The sequence below is a fragment of the Besnoitia besnoiti genome, chromosome III (genome assembly GCF_002563875.1).
Source record: "Besnoitia besnoiti strain Bb-Ger1 chromosome III, whole genome shotgun sequence".
NCBI classification, from domain to species: Eukaryota; Apicomplexa; class Conoidasida; order Eucoccidiorida; family Sarcocystidae; genus Besnoitia; species Besnoitia besnoiti.
Genome location: NC_042358.1, coordinates 4922725 through 4939014, shown reverse-complemented (window position 1 = coordinate 4939014; position 16290 = coordinate 4922725). Strand labels below are relative to the sequence as shown.

The 16290-nt window shown below is 52.6% G+C and overlaps 3 protein-coding genes across 3 annotated transcripts; all 3 read left to right on the top strand.

Moving 5' to 3' along the window:
* Positions 1 to 380: 380 nt before the first annotated feature.
* BESB_049770 (3'5'-cyclic nucleotide phosphodiesterase domain-containing protein) lies at positions 381 to 7048 on the top strand (the record flags this gene model as incomplete). The annotated part of the gene is made up of 17 exons (XM_029363428.1): positions 381 to 1115; positions 1274 to 1614; positions 1796 to 1895; positions 2085 to 2180; positions 2449 to 2537; positions 2927 to 2987; positions 3113 to 3251; positions 3450 to 3532; positions 3741 to 3806; positions 4091 to 4255; positions 4470 to 4519; positions 4805 to 4910; positions 5054 to 5124; positions 5545 to 5839; positions 6026 to 6171; positions 6270 to 6715; positions 6948 to 7048. The coding sequence occupies 17 exons, from the start codon at positions 381 to 383 to the stop codon at positions 7046 to 7048; spliced, it is 3090 nt and encodes a 1029-aa protein (XP_029220794.1).
* Positions 7049 to 10076: 3028 nt separating this feature from the next.
* On the top strand, positions 10077 to 11314 carry BESB_049760 (cyclin, N-terminal domain-containing protein; the record flags this gene model as incomplete). The annotated part of the gene is made up of 4 exons (XM_029363427.1): positions 10077 to 10191; positions 10456 to 10691; positions 10800 to 10976; positions 11180 to 11314. The coding sequence occupies 4 exons, from the start codon at positions 10077 to 10079 to the stop codon at positions 11312 to 11314; spliced, it is 663 nt and encodes a 220-aa protein (XP_029220793.1).
* Positions 11315 to 13513: 2199 nt separating this feature from the next.
* On the top strand, positions 13514 to 16201 carry BESB_049750 (uncharacterized protein; the record flags this gene model as incomplete). Its single annotated transcript, XM_029363426.1, has 1 exon — positions 13514 to 16201. One exon carries the CDS (start codon positions 13514 to 13516, stop codon positions 16199 to 16201), a length of 2688 nt encoding a protein of 895 aa, XP_029220792.1.
* Positions 16202 to 16290: the final 89 nt, after the last annotated feature.

Sequence of the window (16290 nt, the reverse complement as noted above, 5' to 3'; positions counted from 1 at the left end):
GTTCGGTCCAGAACTGGGCAGGCGAGGACCCAACGGAAGACTTACCGGTCACGGGTTCCGTGTTGCCAACTCAACGTGAGAGCAGTGTGTTCAACACGTATTCCAGATCGTCCTCTGCCACAATGGAAGACGATGTTTTACGAGCTGTAATACGTCATCCTTTATATCAGCGATCCTTGCTATGCGAGCGGAAATGATCTGCTCTTCGACGAATGCATAGATCGACGCCCGTGAGTGTTCACTATCTTTGTAGTTTACTGAGGACTCCAGTTTCTCGCGCGTGTCGCGAGTCTGGCAGTGGTTTTCCTTTAGGTCTACATCAAGAAGCACAGAATTGGTGGCGGCGGAGCTGCTGGAGCATGGTGCGGCACCTTCGTACAATGAGGGCGTACCGTTTTCCTCGTGGTTCTTCCGATACTGTGGAGCAGGGGGGGCATGAATCAGCCTTCAAGCCTGAACCTCCTGTGGCGTGCACGAGCTTCACTGGTGACTTCAGCCAACCCGCCAACCCGGATAGAAGATTGGGCTCCCCAGAAGGTGGGCAGCCGGAGGGCAGGACTCGTCGCTTTTTTCTGAGGCCTCACATCTGCATCAGACAGAGTCTGAGGCATGCGGCACGCGAGCTGCTCTGTGGAGAAACAGACTTCACAGAGATATACAGGAGAGCGGTGGCAGTTCCGGAGACCGACAACAAGCTTGCGAAATGGAGCTCTGCGAAGCTCAACGACCGTTGCCGGCGGATGACTTCTAGCGTCGGCGCCGACCCAACTTCTCCCTTGAACTTTTTCCTTCTTCGCTTTAAAGATCCCCAGACTGAGAAAGAATATGTCCTCGTTTGCAATCACCTCTGTATCGTCAGGTTTGTGTTTCAACTGCTCATTCATCATGCAGTTATTATGCCCATTCTCTACGTGGTCTTCTCTGCCACCGGAGCTCATAACGACTACCGCATCTACTTTCCGCCCCTCGAAATCTTTTATTCTGTCTACTTCTCGCTCGCTGTAGGCCTGGGCTTGATTTTGGCCGTTCTCCTCGCGTTCCCTGCCATTTCGGGGGCTGTTGGTGAGTGGGTGAGGCGTAGGGCCCTGACAACATCGTACGTCTACATTTTTCTGGTAAGCGTATACGTGGTGGGTGGGATGATTGCACTGTTAGGAAAACACCGTTACTGTATTCTGCGTGGGTCGAGTACTCCGTTCCGAGAGTGTGCCTTGGGGAATGCTGTCGAAGTCTTTTTTCATCCCCGCCTGTCTGCCGTTCTTCGTGCTTTCAGATGGTAACCGGCTACTGTATACCATTTGCCGCTCTGGAGCGGTCGTTTGAGACACCGAGGAAAGAGGCTGAATTCGTCGGCGGAGATTTTCCGGCTGAGTGGCAGCCGGGCAGCCTGGTCGATGCCGGTTTAATTAGGGCCCTGCTGGGGACCGAGCGCATCTTTGTGGACACGACGTTATTCTCCGTCTATCTTTTCGGCTCCTCGATCCTATGGCTGGATCTGCTGGCACCGTCTCTCGTTCGTCTCACAGCATTTCTCCACATATGGATTCCTTCTGCGTTTGCCTGCATATTCGTTATCGCGTACATATACTCACAATACGTCAACCCTGCTGCGTTGTAAGTTGGGTGGGTGCTTGCCACTGCTCCCCATACACAAACACGGTGACACTGGAGCCGGTGCCACATGAGCAGCTACCCGGTGGAAACAGAAGCGAGGCTGTCGCTGAGTTTACTTTTCCCACAGGTTCTGCCGACAGGCTATTATGTCTCACATGTTGCCACCGTTTTCATCCTGCAGGGCTACTGTCATATGCCTCTTCTACTCTTTATCTCTGTGGAGTTATGCTGGGCGTTACGCCACTGAGCTCCAACATCGAATCGTGTTCTTAAACTGGCGGGTAAGCGGCATTTCTGGCTGGATGGTAGTTCACGTGGAAACCGTTGAACACGCTGTGGTTCGAAAAGAGGCAATCCATCCCAAATAGAGCTTTTATAATGGTACGAAGGTTGGCTGCGGCGTGCGTGGCCGGTACGCAGGTGCGAGCATTCCCCTGTTTTCCTTGTGTGGTGATCCCATATACGAACAGAACTCCCGTGAAAGGCTGTTCAAGCTTGCCGAACAAAGTCAGCAGTCAACGAGTAACTTGACTGCAGTAGACGGAATGATGGCGCATCTGCATCAGGTAAGGGCTGGAGATGCTTCATCTAACTTAGTTGTTTTTTTTTGGTGTAACGATCCGTTGAAGGATGTGCTGATTTGGGTCGGTGCTGCGGTCCAGCATATCGAAGCCCACATTTGAGCTCACAATTGACGTGCAGATTTACTCAGCCATCAGAGATTCGGGTTTCAGGTGACGTCCCATACCTCCCACTTGCATGGTCAGGCAAGTCTAACATTGACCGCCTTTTTGTTCGTGACTGCACGGGTGATGGACCACTGATGGATCTCAGATGGATCGGATGATCAAACAGCTGATGCTGCTGAGAGGATCGGAGGGATCAGAAAGCCACCTCGAACAGATGGAAATTCTTGTGAAAGAGTAAGTGCGCTTTACTACGACGGAGTTGGAAAGATGACTCTGTAAGCGGAATATATGTCTACTTTCCTCACGAGACGGCAACGGCTGCATGTTATTGCTCCGCGTCTGTGAAATCAGACGCCAAGCTTGTGATGCGTTTGTCTGCATCTGAATCCTTTCCCCTAATGGGTATTGCGCCCCGGAGGCGTCGCGCTTCATCGTGCCCTCGTCTTCCGTTCTGGCGACGTTTGCAAGTCTCACTTCTGCAACGCATCATTTGTCCTTCCTCAGTATGCAATCTGCCGTGGTTCGGTGCGCTGTCGGGTTCTGTGCATGTACTGCTTTTCCGCGACATTCAAATTGAACTCCTTTGCTTTAGCTTTATTCCGACCCTGACTTCGGCGCCGCAGACTGGAAGATACGTTGAAGAACAGCGGCGACATTTACTCCTTACTGCTTCAGGAGGACGACGTAAGCTTGGTTCAGCATCTGCTTGTAGACCGCCATGATTTTCCATTAGCGGTGATCTACAGAACGGGTCAGGTGCCCTGGGCTGTTCTGCTATGCCTACTATAGCGGTCCTTATCTTTTCGCAGCCTTTCAGCCGTAATTTCATGGAACTCCATATGAGGTTGGCACCGCTTAGCGTAGAGCGGAAGAGCCTCGGGGGATCGAGCGGCCGCGAACAAAGCTTCGGCTCCTTTTGCCAAAAACGGACGTTCTTCAGCAAAGAAGGTAGGGAAGTTTGGGCGTTAATACTCTATAAATTGATCGTGGCTGTTTGCTCTACTGCGCTTTGACAGATGTGTATTGCTATGACGTGCCAAGAGACGGGCGGCTGGGTAAACCGCATGTCCATCTGCCCCCTCTCCTCCCCCATGTTGAACACTACCAGATGCGGCTTGAAGTCCATGTTTTGCCCTGGTGTTGCAGGCAGTAAAGCGGAACAGGCGCCGGCGAGTTTCGAGGAGTTTCATGCAAGAGTTTCCGCAGGGAACAGATCTTTCTCCAGCGTGGTACGAGCTCTATAAGCGCCGCCTGATACTCTTGAACGTCGGTTGGCGAGTGACATTCAAGCGTGATTATGGGGAGCATACCCCGCGAAACCGCCCACACAAGGATCACGGGATCGTCATCTCTCACATTCGCGCCCTGGTAACATACTCGCACGTAACTTTTTGAGTGACACTCCCTCGTGAGGTATTGTGTGCACGACTTATTCAGGTGTCTGAGACCTGGCAAGGACTGGCTGACCATGTCGGAGTAGACTGGGACTTCAACTTGATAGAGGTCGGTTTCTCCGAAGACGACACCGACGACATCTTGCCACACATTGGTGTGGATGAACTATTTCTAATTCAGTTTCAGCAGGTTACTGCTCTTCTCCAGTCAAAGTGTCCCTATTGGCTTCATCGTGGTGTGGGTAGAGAGCCGGTGCAGGCCTAATGCCTTCGCTGACACGTTTCAGGCTCCCATGCGAAGGCACTGGCGATTGCAAATAAAAGAAATCGGTTCCATAGTATGACTGAAATTTTCACAGAACAGAGCATCTCTGGAGCGCTGTGGCTGTGCAGGTTGAAGAGGAGACCGGGCACGTTTTGGTGTTGACTGGGCTTGTACTGTTGGATAACGTCGTCACCGATTGGGGCTGTCAGCCCAGCACACTAACAAACTTCTTGCTTTCGTGCGCAATGCAACACCAGCCTAATCCGTATCACAATCAGCGTCACGCGGCAATGGTGAGCATTCTTTTCCTGCTGTATTCCAGACACCGAAGCGGGTTGCTGGCCAGAGAGCATACCGTCGGCTGGCGTGTGGCAAGCTGTGCGACAAGAGACATGCTCTGTTTGTAATGTCTTAACCGAAAACCTTGTTTCTTCTGCACACTTGCCACGGTGCGGAGTGACCCCTATCATGAATGTGCTCTCTCTGACGATAATTATTCCTCTGCAGGTTGCTCATGCGACGTCATGGTTGGCAAATACAGCGGGTGTCCTGGCCGAGTGAGTGGTGCATCAGTCCTCGAATTCCCAATGTAACGCCTTGCCACATCATTTCGGAATATCAGAAAGGCTATCTGACGCCATCATTAGTCGTGTCGCAGCAAGAGTCGTTCGCAGTCTAGCTCTTTTCTGGCGCTTACCGCCGCCTGAGGTTTCGATTCAGAGAGGTTTCGATTCAGATGAAAACCGGAGCTGCTTTTGCGACTTCTCACTTTTCCGAAGGCTCTTGTCTGCGCTGACATCCATTGCTAACAGCCGCTCTGTGACGAGTCGTGATATGATCAGGTGCGATAGCGTGGAAAGGGCGACACTCTACGTCGCTGCCCTCTGCCATGATTTGGGACACCCAGGGAGGACGAATCAGTTCTTCGTCACATCCTGTGATCCGCTGGTGAGACAGCTATCTGGACCAGCCGATACCCACCGAAGGCAGCAAAATCGATCGATCTTTTAGGGAAACAGTCTCACAAAAATCCCACCCGTGCCGACATCGGCGACCCTTCGACAAAGCGCGTCTCTCTCTTTTGCTTGCAGGCTATTGTTTACAACGATATATCGTGCCTTGAAAATTTGCACTGCTGCCTTTGCTTCCGTACTCTAGAGAGGTAAAGTATGACACGAATCGATCAGGTGTTTTTCTTAGCTTCTTGGTGACGCTGCGTCGTAAACTCTGTGCTCCTGATATAATTCCGAGGAGTGACATTTTTGGCTTTTCAAAGTGGCATCGCTACACTTTTTGTGGTTTTTAATATACATTACACGGACGTGGTAGCAGTCATCTGACGGCGTGACGGTGAGCTTGCCGGCTTTATGCCCCTTCCCGCACTGGTTTCTTGTGGATGGTCGCAAGGGCGTCTGAACCCTCTCTACAACGCAGAGTGGCACATACACTGTTTCTTCCGGCCTTACAATATAGAGTTCCCCCGGGGCCGCCGATTCGAAGGCAAGGAGGATCACAGGGAAGACTTGAAATGTTGAGTTTCCAAGAGCTACTGGTTATCGTGTTGTGTTCCGCCGCTACACAGGGAAGAAAACAATGTTTTCTATCACCTTGACAACGAGCATTTTCGATTTGTCAGATCGAAGCTTATCGAGGTGATACTAGCGACCGATATGAAGCAGCACTTCGAGGCGATCAGCCGTTTTCGGCTTCGTAGATCGGCAGACGACTTTGACGTGGCAACTCGCGTTGAGGATCGGTGGGCAGTGCTGAAGATGTCTGTGAAAATGGCAGACATTAGCCATGTGGCACTTCCTTGGGACATGCATTTTCGCCTTTCTTGCGACATCGTGGAGGAGTTCTACCAGCAGGGAGATGAGGTGCGCATTCGCAGTCTCTTCTTGATTACGACCGTAGGCTGCCTTGTTTCAGGCCACTGATATTTGCGCAGTTCGCTTCGCTTTGATGCGATCGAAATGGAGGTTTTGTTTCAGATGTAGGAGCCAGCTTGTTCACCAAAACGCCTATGAATGATCGTATTTCGCTATGAACGTGTTCACTTGCAGGAGCTCCGAAGAGGAATGCCGGTATCGATGCTGTGCGACAGGTCCAAGCATAACGAGATGGCAAAAGCACAAGAGGGTTTTCTAGAGTACCTGGCAAAACCCTTGCTCGCTGTGCTACTTGAAGGCGATCCCACAGGTCGAATACAGTAAGCGATTCTGACACATGCGGTTGTATGCGTCTTAAGAGAGAGCGTTTCTGCACCGGAATTCGAACACTAGATGCGGTTTCTGCTCATTCCCTCAGGAGGGATGTCGCTGACCAGATGGAAAACAATCTGCAGCGGTGGAAGCAAATGGCGGCGGATCAGGTCGTTATCTCACTACAGCCTGTTGCGGCTCGCACGCAGACGCGAACGTTCACTGCAGCAGCAGTTCGGCGGGTTGCCGGACTGGAGTGCACCCAAGCTAGCCCATCTCCTTCTCACGTTGTGGCAAGAGGGACAGAGACAGAAGACAAACAAGGTGGAAACACGAGCTCTGAGGCCGGGGGATGCGTAAATCAGACACGACGAATTTCGCCGGCCAGTGGGGCGGAAATGGAATCCCCTCCACGCCGGAGACCATGGACTTTAGGATTTCTAGTAAAGAACACGATCTCCATGAGGAAGTCGGGGCGACATGCCTCCCTTGAGTGCCCCTCTACTCACGATCAGGAAGATGGCGATGGACAGCGAGAACCTTATCCGCAAGGTGAGCTTGTGCCAGTAATCGATTCACTGTGGAAATCGAGACATCTTTCATCACTTCCTGTTGACTATAGAACTTGTATGCTCTCGAGTGAACGCAGCGCACATGGTCTCTCGAAGAAGCCCATACACAATCTTGGGATAGACCTGACAATTTACAGTACAGCGACATCTTACATACCGGATTCTGGGATTGCGGCCGAAGAGCCTCATCGTCTGACTCTCTTTGCCTACAGTGCAGGATACCTTGAATTGGGGAGCATTGCCCTTTGAGGCGACAAACAAAGAAGCTGGGCCAATTCTCTTCACGCAGAATGTTGAAGTAAACGAAGCGTAGAATATAGTTTGGGCTTTCGATGTTGTAAATAAGATGGGAGTGCAAGGTACAGGGGAGGAAGTTCAAGTGAACAAGGACGAGCGACTCCAGCTCAGAGATACCGAGTGTGGTATCTTTCGCGTGGAAACACCATTCGCTCTCCTCTTTGAAGTGTAGTTGGCACTGTCCCCTTAAGCACACATTTCCTGTTCTCCGCTAGTGTGTGCCGATTTAGTTTTTCATGCGGGCCGCGCCGTGCGCCTGATCGCCGCCCCCCGAGAGATGGTGAGGCGACATACGAGTCATCGTTTGTCAGGACCGGCTGCGTGCCCCCCGTGCAACGAATCCGCATTACCGTTGTGCAGATCCACATGCTTGTTTGCTAGTGGAGTCACCCTAGATCCTCCAGCGTGTGCATCAGGTCGTTGGGCTTACGCGGCGATTTGACCTAAAGTCGCTACTGCATTGCGTGAGCGCGGCGCAGAGCAATGCACATGTTGCGTCTGTGGCTTCTTGCACGCGGTTAGTGAGCCTCTATCACCCAAAGCAGACCTATTCTTATTGCACGCACACACAGCGACGCATTCCAGTAACTCGAAGAACAGCGGACGGTTCTTTGCTTGCACAAACAATCGATGCACGATGCCCCTGGAGCGAAAATGCCCCACTTCAAAGCAATCACGGAGAGCTAACCGAAGATATTGTTCTCGACGATTGTTCTCACTGGCATTCTCTCTTCTGGATTCCATCTGAGCAGGCAGCACACAGCGTCGGCTAGCGGCTTCCCCCTGTGGACCGTCGCACATGCTTGTTATTAGTGAGTATGAGGCTGATGTGATCTCACTGAGGACCCGATACCGAAAGAAGCAAATCGTGCAGCGGAAGCGGTGCGAGACCGCCTATCTGTTCGAAGATGGACGCCGAGAGGCTCTGCAAACACAGCACCGGATGGGGGACACGGGAGATGAGCACTGCTATTCTGTTACCTTCGCTCGCTCTGGGCATCCCCTGCAGAGCGCCTCGGCATCAGCCCTGCATACCGTCCTTTTAGTTTGGAACAGCGTCGCAGTAAGTGCTTCGAACGTTTTAGTAACCTTGACGGTGCACCGAGGAGCTCGGCAACCTTGAGTATCTGAAACGGCTCTCCGAGGCACCGACTGTTCTTTTGTTCGTGAGCCTCCTCATTTTCTGGTTCGCATTCCAGCAGTGGCCTCAGCAAGATGAGCTCGGCAAGAACACAACCCAGGGCTAGAGTTACCGTAGATATTATAGGTAAACGGTAGATAGCACAGGGGTCTTACACCAGAGATCCACAGCGACCTGGGCGGCGGGGGTTATTACCAGTATGGTCGGCATCTTCTACGTGGCAAACGCCAGTCTTACCGTATAGCGAGTTGAGCCGACCAGCAACTCCGGTGCACGATACCTATATGTAAAGTGAGATCTGCGTCGGGCCGGGGCGACAGTTCTGCTGCTCACCACCGCGAGCAAATATAGGGCATCGAACTGAAACGATCGTCGATTAATGCCTTGCTAGAGCCTATTCACGCCCTTCATTGCTAGATCAAGCGTCGTTCGTGTATCGGTTTAGCATGCGCACCGAAATCACATATCTTTGCTAGCATTCCACTCCGAGTTTCTCTGACCTGTGGACAAAGTGCGTAGAGCCGCAATCGCTCTGGCGTACATCCCGGAGGAGGCTTACAAGTACATTCTCCGGCTTCAAATCTCTGTGAGCCACTCCTCGCCTATGGAGAGTGGCAAGCCCGTTACATATTTGTCTAGCAATGCTCATGGCCGTTGCGAGCTCGAGTTTATGAGTTGGATCACTTTTGCGAAGTGCAACCTGTGATGCTAGGTATCGGTGCAGAGTGTACCCAGCATTCTCCATTAAGATGTTCTGCACGACAAAACCCGAAGGGGTGTACGTATAGAAGACCTCCTCCGCGCTCACAAGATTTGGCGAGTCTTTGCCAATCTCGAGGCACAGAACCTCACGAGATTCCTTCTTTTTCCATTTCTGGGTTCTCTTGAGAGCTCTCAGTGCACCGGTGGTGGCATCGGAAACGAGATACACCTTGCCAAACGTCCCCTTGCCAAGTTGTCGAACGACAGAAAAGCGGTGCGACGATGAGTGGTTTGTCATTTGGAGGAGAGTATAGCTGCGGGAAAAGAAGGGGTTTCACGGGATGCGCGTTAGCCACGAGCATCGTATGCACAAGCATCCCGCAAGTAGTACACGGAAGTGCGCCAGGACGATACGACGCTGTATAGACACCGGGGGACCATCAGCTCCAAACGCCTTCACTGACATGCTCGTCGTTAGGACGGATGGGGGCTCCGGACACGCGCGACGCTAGCCACGGCGCATGCGGCAGACGGGAAAGAAAGCCGGGTCCTTCCGGCGTCTCTGATGATTCTGCCCGTCCCTCAGAGGGCGGCTACGCTGAAACGTGCGGAGAAGAAACACACGTGACGAACCGCGCCCTGAACAGAGTGGAACCTCCATAACACGGGCACCCATTTTCACGCAGCTAATGAGTTCTGGGGCGGCCGAATACTTCAGGATATTGCTCCGGGCTTCTTTGAGCGTTGACTGCGGATGGCCACCGAAGGGCCACTGTACCATTCCGTGGAGACTATGTGCCCGATGGAACGTTAACGGCTTTTCGTCATGCATCTCGTCTTGCCTGATTTGTTCCGCTTTCTAATAGTTGAGCGCTCTCAGTTATGCCTGTTCGCTTGCTCGACTGCGGTGCCATGTTGCCACCCATCTTCGATTTTCGTTTCCAGCCGGAGCGGTGTATGAAATGACCTCAATGTGTACCAGCGGTTTGGGAGCTGCAGATGAGTCATGCACTGTGTGGCGGTAAGGTATAAGGTACAGGTGCCTGGGAAATCTTGGCTGGTACTTGTCGTGCTGTTGGTAGCCTCCAGTATGGCGGAGGGACATGGTTCGTGTCCCGCGGCCTCTGCCGAAAGGCTGAGCATGACAGATAACAGCCGCTGGATGCTAACATCTACCGTTTCTCAGCCCAACGTTTTGAAGATGATAACTGCGGTTGCGGCTATACTCCACGATCAGATTTCTGTTGATACGGACAAGCGTTTCGTTGAGGAACGACCAGAATGGAGGGTCTTCAACGAGCAGCTGTACTGTGGAAGTAAGTTCTCAGGCTCATTATACTGCCAACGTGAACCTTTTGATAACCGTGCATGGGCTTTCATGTGTCCGAGCACACTGCAAAAGTCTCGCAATCAGTGATCCGAGTCAAGAACCCAATCCGTTTCACTTGTGGTTAATGCCTGCTGGTAGAGCTTTCCACCGAACACGCCTGCAACGGCACCGAGGAACCCGTTGAGGGAGGCTGCAGGATCACTAGACTTTTCGAGGATGCTGGTTTCCTTGCATTGTTCACTCCTTACAGGTAAAGCTGATGATACAGTGACCAACCCAACCCTTGGATCATGCACGGGCGAGCTGTATCCCACCGTTGAGGAAATCCGCGATTTTATTGGCGTGCTTTACGATGCGGCAGAGTATTCCCCCGAGTGTAATGTTCTCGCCCTCCTCTTCATAAATCGATTGATCGCTTTTTCTGGCATGCCGCTTCGCTCTTCGAACTGGAGGCCGCTTGTGTTCACGGCTGTAATCGTCGCTCAGGTGAGCTTTTAGAGTAGGTATGGAGCAAGCGTACCACAATCATTGCGGGACGGGCGAAGATTCTAGTGTTACTTTTTCGAAGACATGCGACTGTGGTGGTGTGTACAGAAAGTGTGGGACGACCAGGTGTTGACAAACGCGTCTTTCGCGTATCTTTATCCGTTTTTTACCGTCGAAGAGGTGAACAAGATGGAAGCAGCCTTTCTCTCGTTGCTGCACTTTGAGGTCGTCGTAAAACCATCGACATACGCGAAGTATTATTTTGAACTGCGCTCAATGCTACAGGTAAGACGACAAGATGCTGCTCGCTTTCCCACAATGACACCCCAGGCGGCGCAAAGCGTAGTCATGGAGTGGCTGATGGTGGGAATCGTGACCTTTATTTGCCATGTTAAGGTGGAGATCAGCGTCAACTCTTGTGTGGCGCATCCCGCCTCGCATATCTGAGACAGTGCTCCGCAGCTTTTTCGGGTGTCGTCCGTGTTCAGGATTCGTCCTCTCAGGAACCAGCTTTACCTCCCATATCCGCGTCTGTGAAGCAACAACTGGAAGCCAGATCCGCTCGTTTTCAGCGAGCCGCCTGCAGGAAGCTCGCAGACTGGAAAGCTCAGACAATGTCTTGACACGACTGTATACCGGTGATCTTAATCACACAGCACCCCTGTTCTAGTCAGGCATCCGCTTGTCCTGTGGCATGGCTGAATGACAGTGTGAAATGCTGCCGCGACCGACATAAGTGCCCCATATGGAGAGATAAACCGAACGGGAAGCGAAAGCGAAACTTTGTAGCCACATTTAGCTAGAGGAGGTTCAGGATACCCTTCAACGCAGTATGCACTCTCGCGCACTGCGACATCACTGGTTCAGAAGTGTACGAGTGGTGTTGGAGAGGACGCGAGACCGAAATCAAGCCGCGGAGCTTGTTGACGCGCCCTCCCCCAGCTACAGCTCGATTTTTATTCCTGTACACCCGAATTGTGTTGGAACAAAAGTCATTTGCCCGACAGCTTTCAACTGCGATTCAACAATGCGATGAGCACGACCGCCTCCCGAGCGCACTTTTTCAAGCTGACGTGCGTACAGCTGCTTTCTGAATAGACACCTACACACACCCGGCCAGGAGGTACGGCCTCAAATTCCTTGTCTGTTCTAATTCCTATCTCTCTGTGGGTTTATGCCGAATTTAGATTATAGAACATAAATCTGTTGCACCGACAGCGAACTACACTGACAGCCTATGCCCGTAGCTGCCGCGAGGGTGTTCTGCTGACACTTACGCTCACGTTTCTGGACGAGTTGCAGCGGTGGTCGTTTCGCCTTCCTCCGCTGCAATTGACAGTCTGGTACGTGCTGACGATCCACTGGGACAGACGCGCCTACTGCACGGCGTGAACACCGAGTAGGTAGTAGCATTCCGGCTGTACCGGATGAACCATCCGGGGCTGTATCGGAGGTAGGTGCACGCCTGGCCGGTGTGAGAACGCAGGATACGCGGCGCCGCCGGGGCACACGCCAGCAGCTGTAGTACTCCGATTAATGCCTTCTCGAAACATCGTTGAGAACAAGGCCGATTACAACCATTTGGCTGACACGGGCATGCTACAAGGTCACGAAAGCGGGAGTTTGGTTAGCCGATTCCGAGTGACTACAACACGCAAGGCACATGAAGGCGGCATGCGAACGCTACCTGCAGCTCCCTGCCTCGCTCGTGCGGGAGGTGCGGGGGCAGCGGCCGGCAAATGAAAACGACCTCAGTCAGTGATAGGCAGGAGGATGGTCGCCTGCGTACTACAAGAGTCCTCATTTCCAGGGTGTGGAGCCCGAACAGTCACCATGTTCCCCCCTGGATTTAACGTTTCCAGCGGGGAAAAAGACGGAGGCCCTGCTACCCTGTCGCACACTCAGACGCTGTTGAAGCTCCGACTGCGTTCCTCCGGTGACCGTCTGCGCACGAAGGGGAACAACTGACCGTGCAGAACTGATTCGACAACTGGGGCAAATGGAGATTGATTGAGACAGTGTCTCGCTCCTTGTAGGCGTTGTCAAGCTGCTCTACACATGCTGATGCAGTTGCCGTCTTTGCACCATCCAGGACTGGCACCCCCCCTCCCTCCCAAGTGACGCGACCCGGAAGTGCCGTCTCGCGCGTGCCATCCACGTACCGAACAAGACCTTCCAGCGGGGTCACTCAGAATCCGCCAGAAGCGATTTGATTTCAGGGCTGAGCTGCTTCGTTTCAAACCATTCCTGACGCACACGGTTTAAGAGGGGGCTAGCTGTAGCTTGTAGATCGGTCACATGCCGAGCTGAGACGTTTGCGACGAAGACAGCGGCAGTATCCCTGCGCCAGCAGGAAGATGAAGTTTATGTAAACAAGCCTGAGACACGTAGAAAAACTTGCCCATCGCTGACTAAACGGGTATTACCCTGTAGAAGCGTGGGTGTGATTTACTGACCACCGTCGATTCGGCTGACGGTTTTTTGTTTCCTGATACGTCTTCGTTCCGTTGCGACTTGCGGGAGAACTTACGATGCAAGCTTTTTTTGACTATATATTGGAGGATGTCACTCCAGCGGGGGCTGAGTATGACCCATCAATAGCTAGACCATATTGCAAGGTGTGCGGCAAAGATGCATGGCTGTCGTGGACGGGCAAGTACAGTGACTACTGCAGCGTTGACTGCTTGCACAGGGATGCAAGGGCAAATGTAACTACCGAGAGGAACAGAGATCTGCCACGCATTCGTGAATCGAGTCCGGAACCTGGCGAAGTGTTCCAGAGGGCCACGGCGGCAAAAAAAGTTGCGAAGGAGTTGAAAACCATGGCTCAGGCAAGGATGGCGAAAGCAGCGGCAGCCCGGGCCCATGAGAAACAGCTGCGGAACGAAGAAGACTTTTGTCGCCAGCGAAATAGGCTGAAGGAGATAGCTGCTCTTCTCGAAAGAGATCGCAGGTTTTCTGAAACCGAGAGAAGAGGCGTGAGAAGGGGAATGGAAGAAAAGCGTTCAAAATACGCAGAAGAGAGCCGGCTGTCTGATGCGGGGAATCAAGGGGAGAAGGCTGACGTGGTGTCCACTGGACGATCAGAAGAGCAGACATACAGTCGGGATAGCGAAGAAGGGGGACGCCGGGTCACCTCCGCAGGTGAAAGGAGCGATGGTGATCTGGAAGAGCTCCAGGACGCACCTGGGAAGACGAAAGAACAGACGGCTGAAGACGCTTCGAGGAGAGCGGTGGAAGACGACACGTCGCACACAGAAGAGCAGAAGACTCAACAGCGACAGCAGACACTCTCGCAGCCGGAAGTGGATACGAGAGAGAGGGAAAACCAATTGCGACAGCTCCAAGAGAACTGGAAAAAGTGCCAGGAAGCCATAGGGCACGAGTTAGCCAGGCAGCTACGGAAGGTCCGACAACATTCAGAAGAAATCAAGGAGGACGAGGCACGGAAACACCTTAACAGCATTCGACGAAAATGCCTCCGAATGAAGAAGGAGCATCACAAACATGATGAACGTGCCGAGGAGGTGAGCATTTCAGCGAGGAGGGGACGGCTGCAAACACACATCGACCCGGACCTGCAACAAATAGTGAAAACATCAGCGGCAGCAGAGAGATACCGCTGCAGGCAGGACCACGGATCGCGAAAGGGGAAACGCCAACAGTTTCGGCGAGGTAGCCTTCGTGAGGAAGATATGCTTTCACAGTTGGTATCAAGAACAATGAAGGGAGAACTAGACCAGGCGGTTTCAGAGCTACGCCAGAGCACACTAGCAACTCAGCGAAGTAGCCGAGTCATCGATCACGCCCCCAGTTCTCGCCCGAAGAAGAAGAAGCTACACATTACAACAGACGGGCTTGCAATGCTTCGAAGCGCTGCTGTTACCCAGGTGCAGCTAGATATGGATGAGGCATATGAGCGAGACGCGTTTCATCGTGGCTACATTGGCACTTTGTGGATATGGATTGATTTGGTCAAAGGCGTGAACCCCCTCCGTCTGTCTTTCGGAGACACGTTATTTGTTGTCGTCCGATGTCCTACCCAGGAGCATCAATGGCAAAAGTGGCAGTCTGGGTATACTGCGAACTTCGGCTGGGACGAGAGCTGCACCTTCCGTATTAGATACAAACGATACCCTAATGATCGGTTTCTGAGACTTGAACTCTGGAAGAAGGACTCCCGGCATCAAGGCAGGCGCTTCCTGGGCGAAGCACAGGTTCCATTTCCAGGTTTTGAGACTCGATGGGATGGTTACGTTCAGCTATGCTGGAATACCCTTCTTGGGGGAGACCGCATCGACTTGGATTGCGGCCAACTGCACTTGGGTTTAAAATTCTCCCTATCTGAGAGTCGACAAGGCAGACATCCACAGAGGACCGACCGTGGTATGCAGGAGCGAAAATCCGGCAGCCGACATGGCCGCAAACAGGTGGCCTCGAAGGGAGATATACCGAGAGCGGGAATTGCTGATGAGGCAGTGCAGGTGGACTGCGCAACGCTCGGCCTTGTAGAGCAGCCTGACGCACGGCCATCTGTGGTACCACCACGAGAAATGGCTGATGAATCTGTACAGGTGGACTATAAGTCCCTCATGATTTCCAGTGAACCTCTTAGAGAGCCGTCGTGCCCACCTGCAGTTCCCCTGGCAGACGACAGTGTACAAGTAGAGTCTCCGCATCTCGCTGAGGAGGTCCCTTCTTTATCACACGAGAAAGGTTCAAATAGGGGCACCTCGTGCACGTACAATGCGCCTTTCCCTATGATGACGGAGGAAGAGTTGGACGTAATGGTGCCGGCTGCGTTGGCGCAGATGGACGAGTATGCCAAGGGTACTGAGTGTCTGAGTTGGGAGATGGTCGTAGATGTGGACAACCGTGTTTTGGCAAGCAACATATGCTTTCAAGGCTGCCGCCTTACCTGTTCCAATAGATTATGCGGCCGAACGGTGAGGAACCAGGACTTACGGGATCTTTTTGAAGAAGAGGAATTTCGAGCGTGGGGTCTATGTTCAGTGTGCCAGCGTGCCATTTTCCATACTGTGTGCCCGTGCAAGCCACCGAAGACTGTTGTGATTGGGAAGGCACACGGGAAGCCGTACAGTGAGCTCAGATTGTACAGTTCCGTGCCTGTTGCTTTTCCGGACTTCACAGTCGTGTGGCCCTCCACAGGGCATCTCTTTATTGCCCAGGGGTTTAGCCGTTTCGAATTGCAAGAAAGGATTCGGAGATGCTCAACCGAAACTGAGCTCAAAGCCGTCTTGAACGCTCCTCTGCTCCGCTACTTTCTCAGAAACGACTGGAAATCGTTCATGAATCACGCACTACGGATGTGTTTGAATTTGAAGGTGGACCAGCACCCGCGGCTGCAGCTGCTATTATCTGCAACGGGGGAGAGTCCGATTTGTTGTTTCGATCATGCAGACGCCTTTGACATTGTCGCTGGTGAGATTTGCGGCCACGCGACCGCAGTCGGAGAGATTCTAATGGATAAACGCAGTGAGTTTCAATGATATTGTACAGTAATTTGGTGGCGTTACGCAGCGATTCATTCGTCCGCGCAGATTGCGTCGCCTCGAACGCTGGCCATATCCGTGTGAAT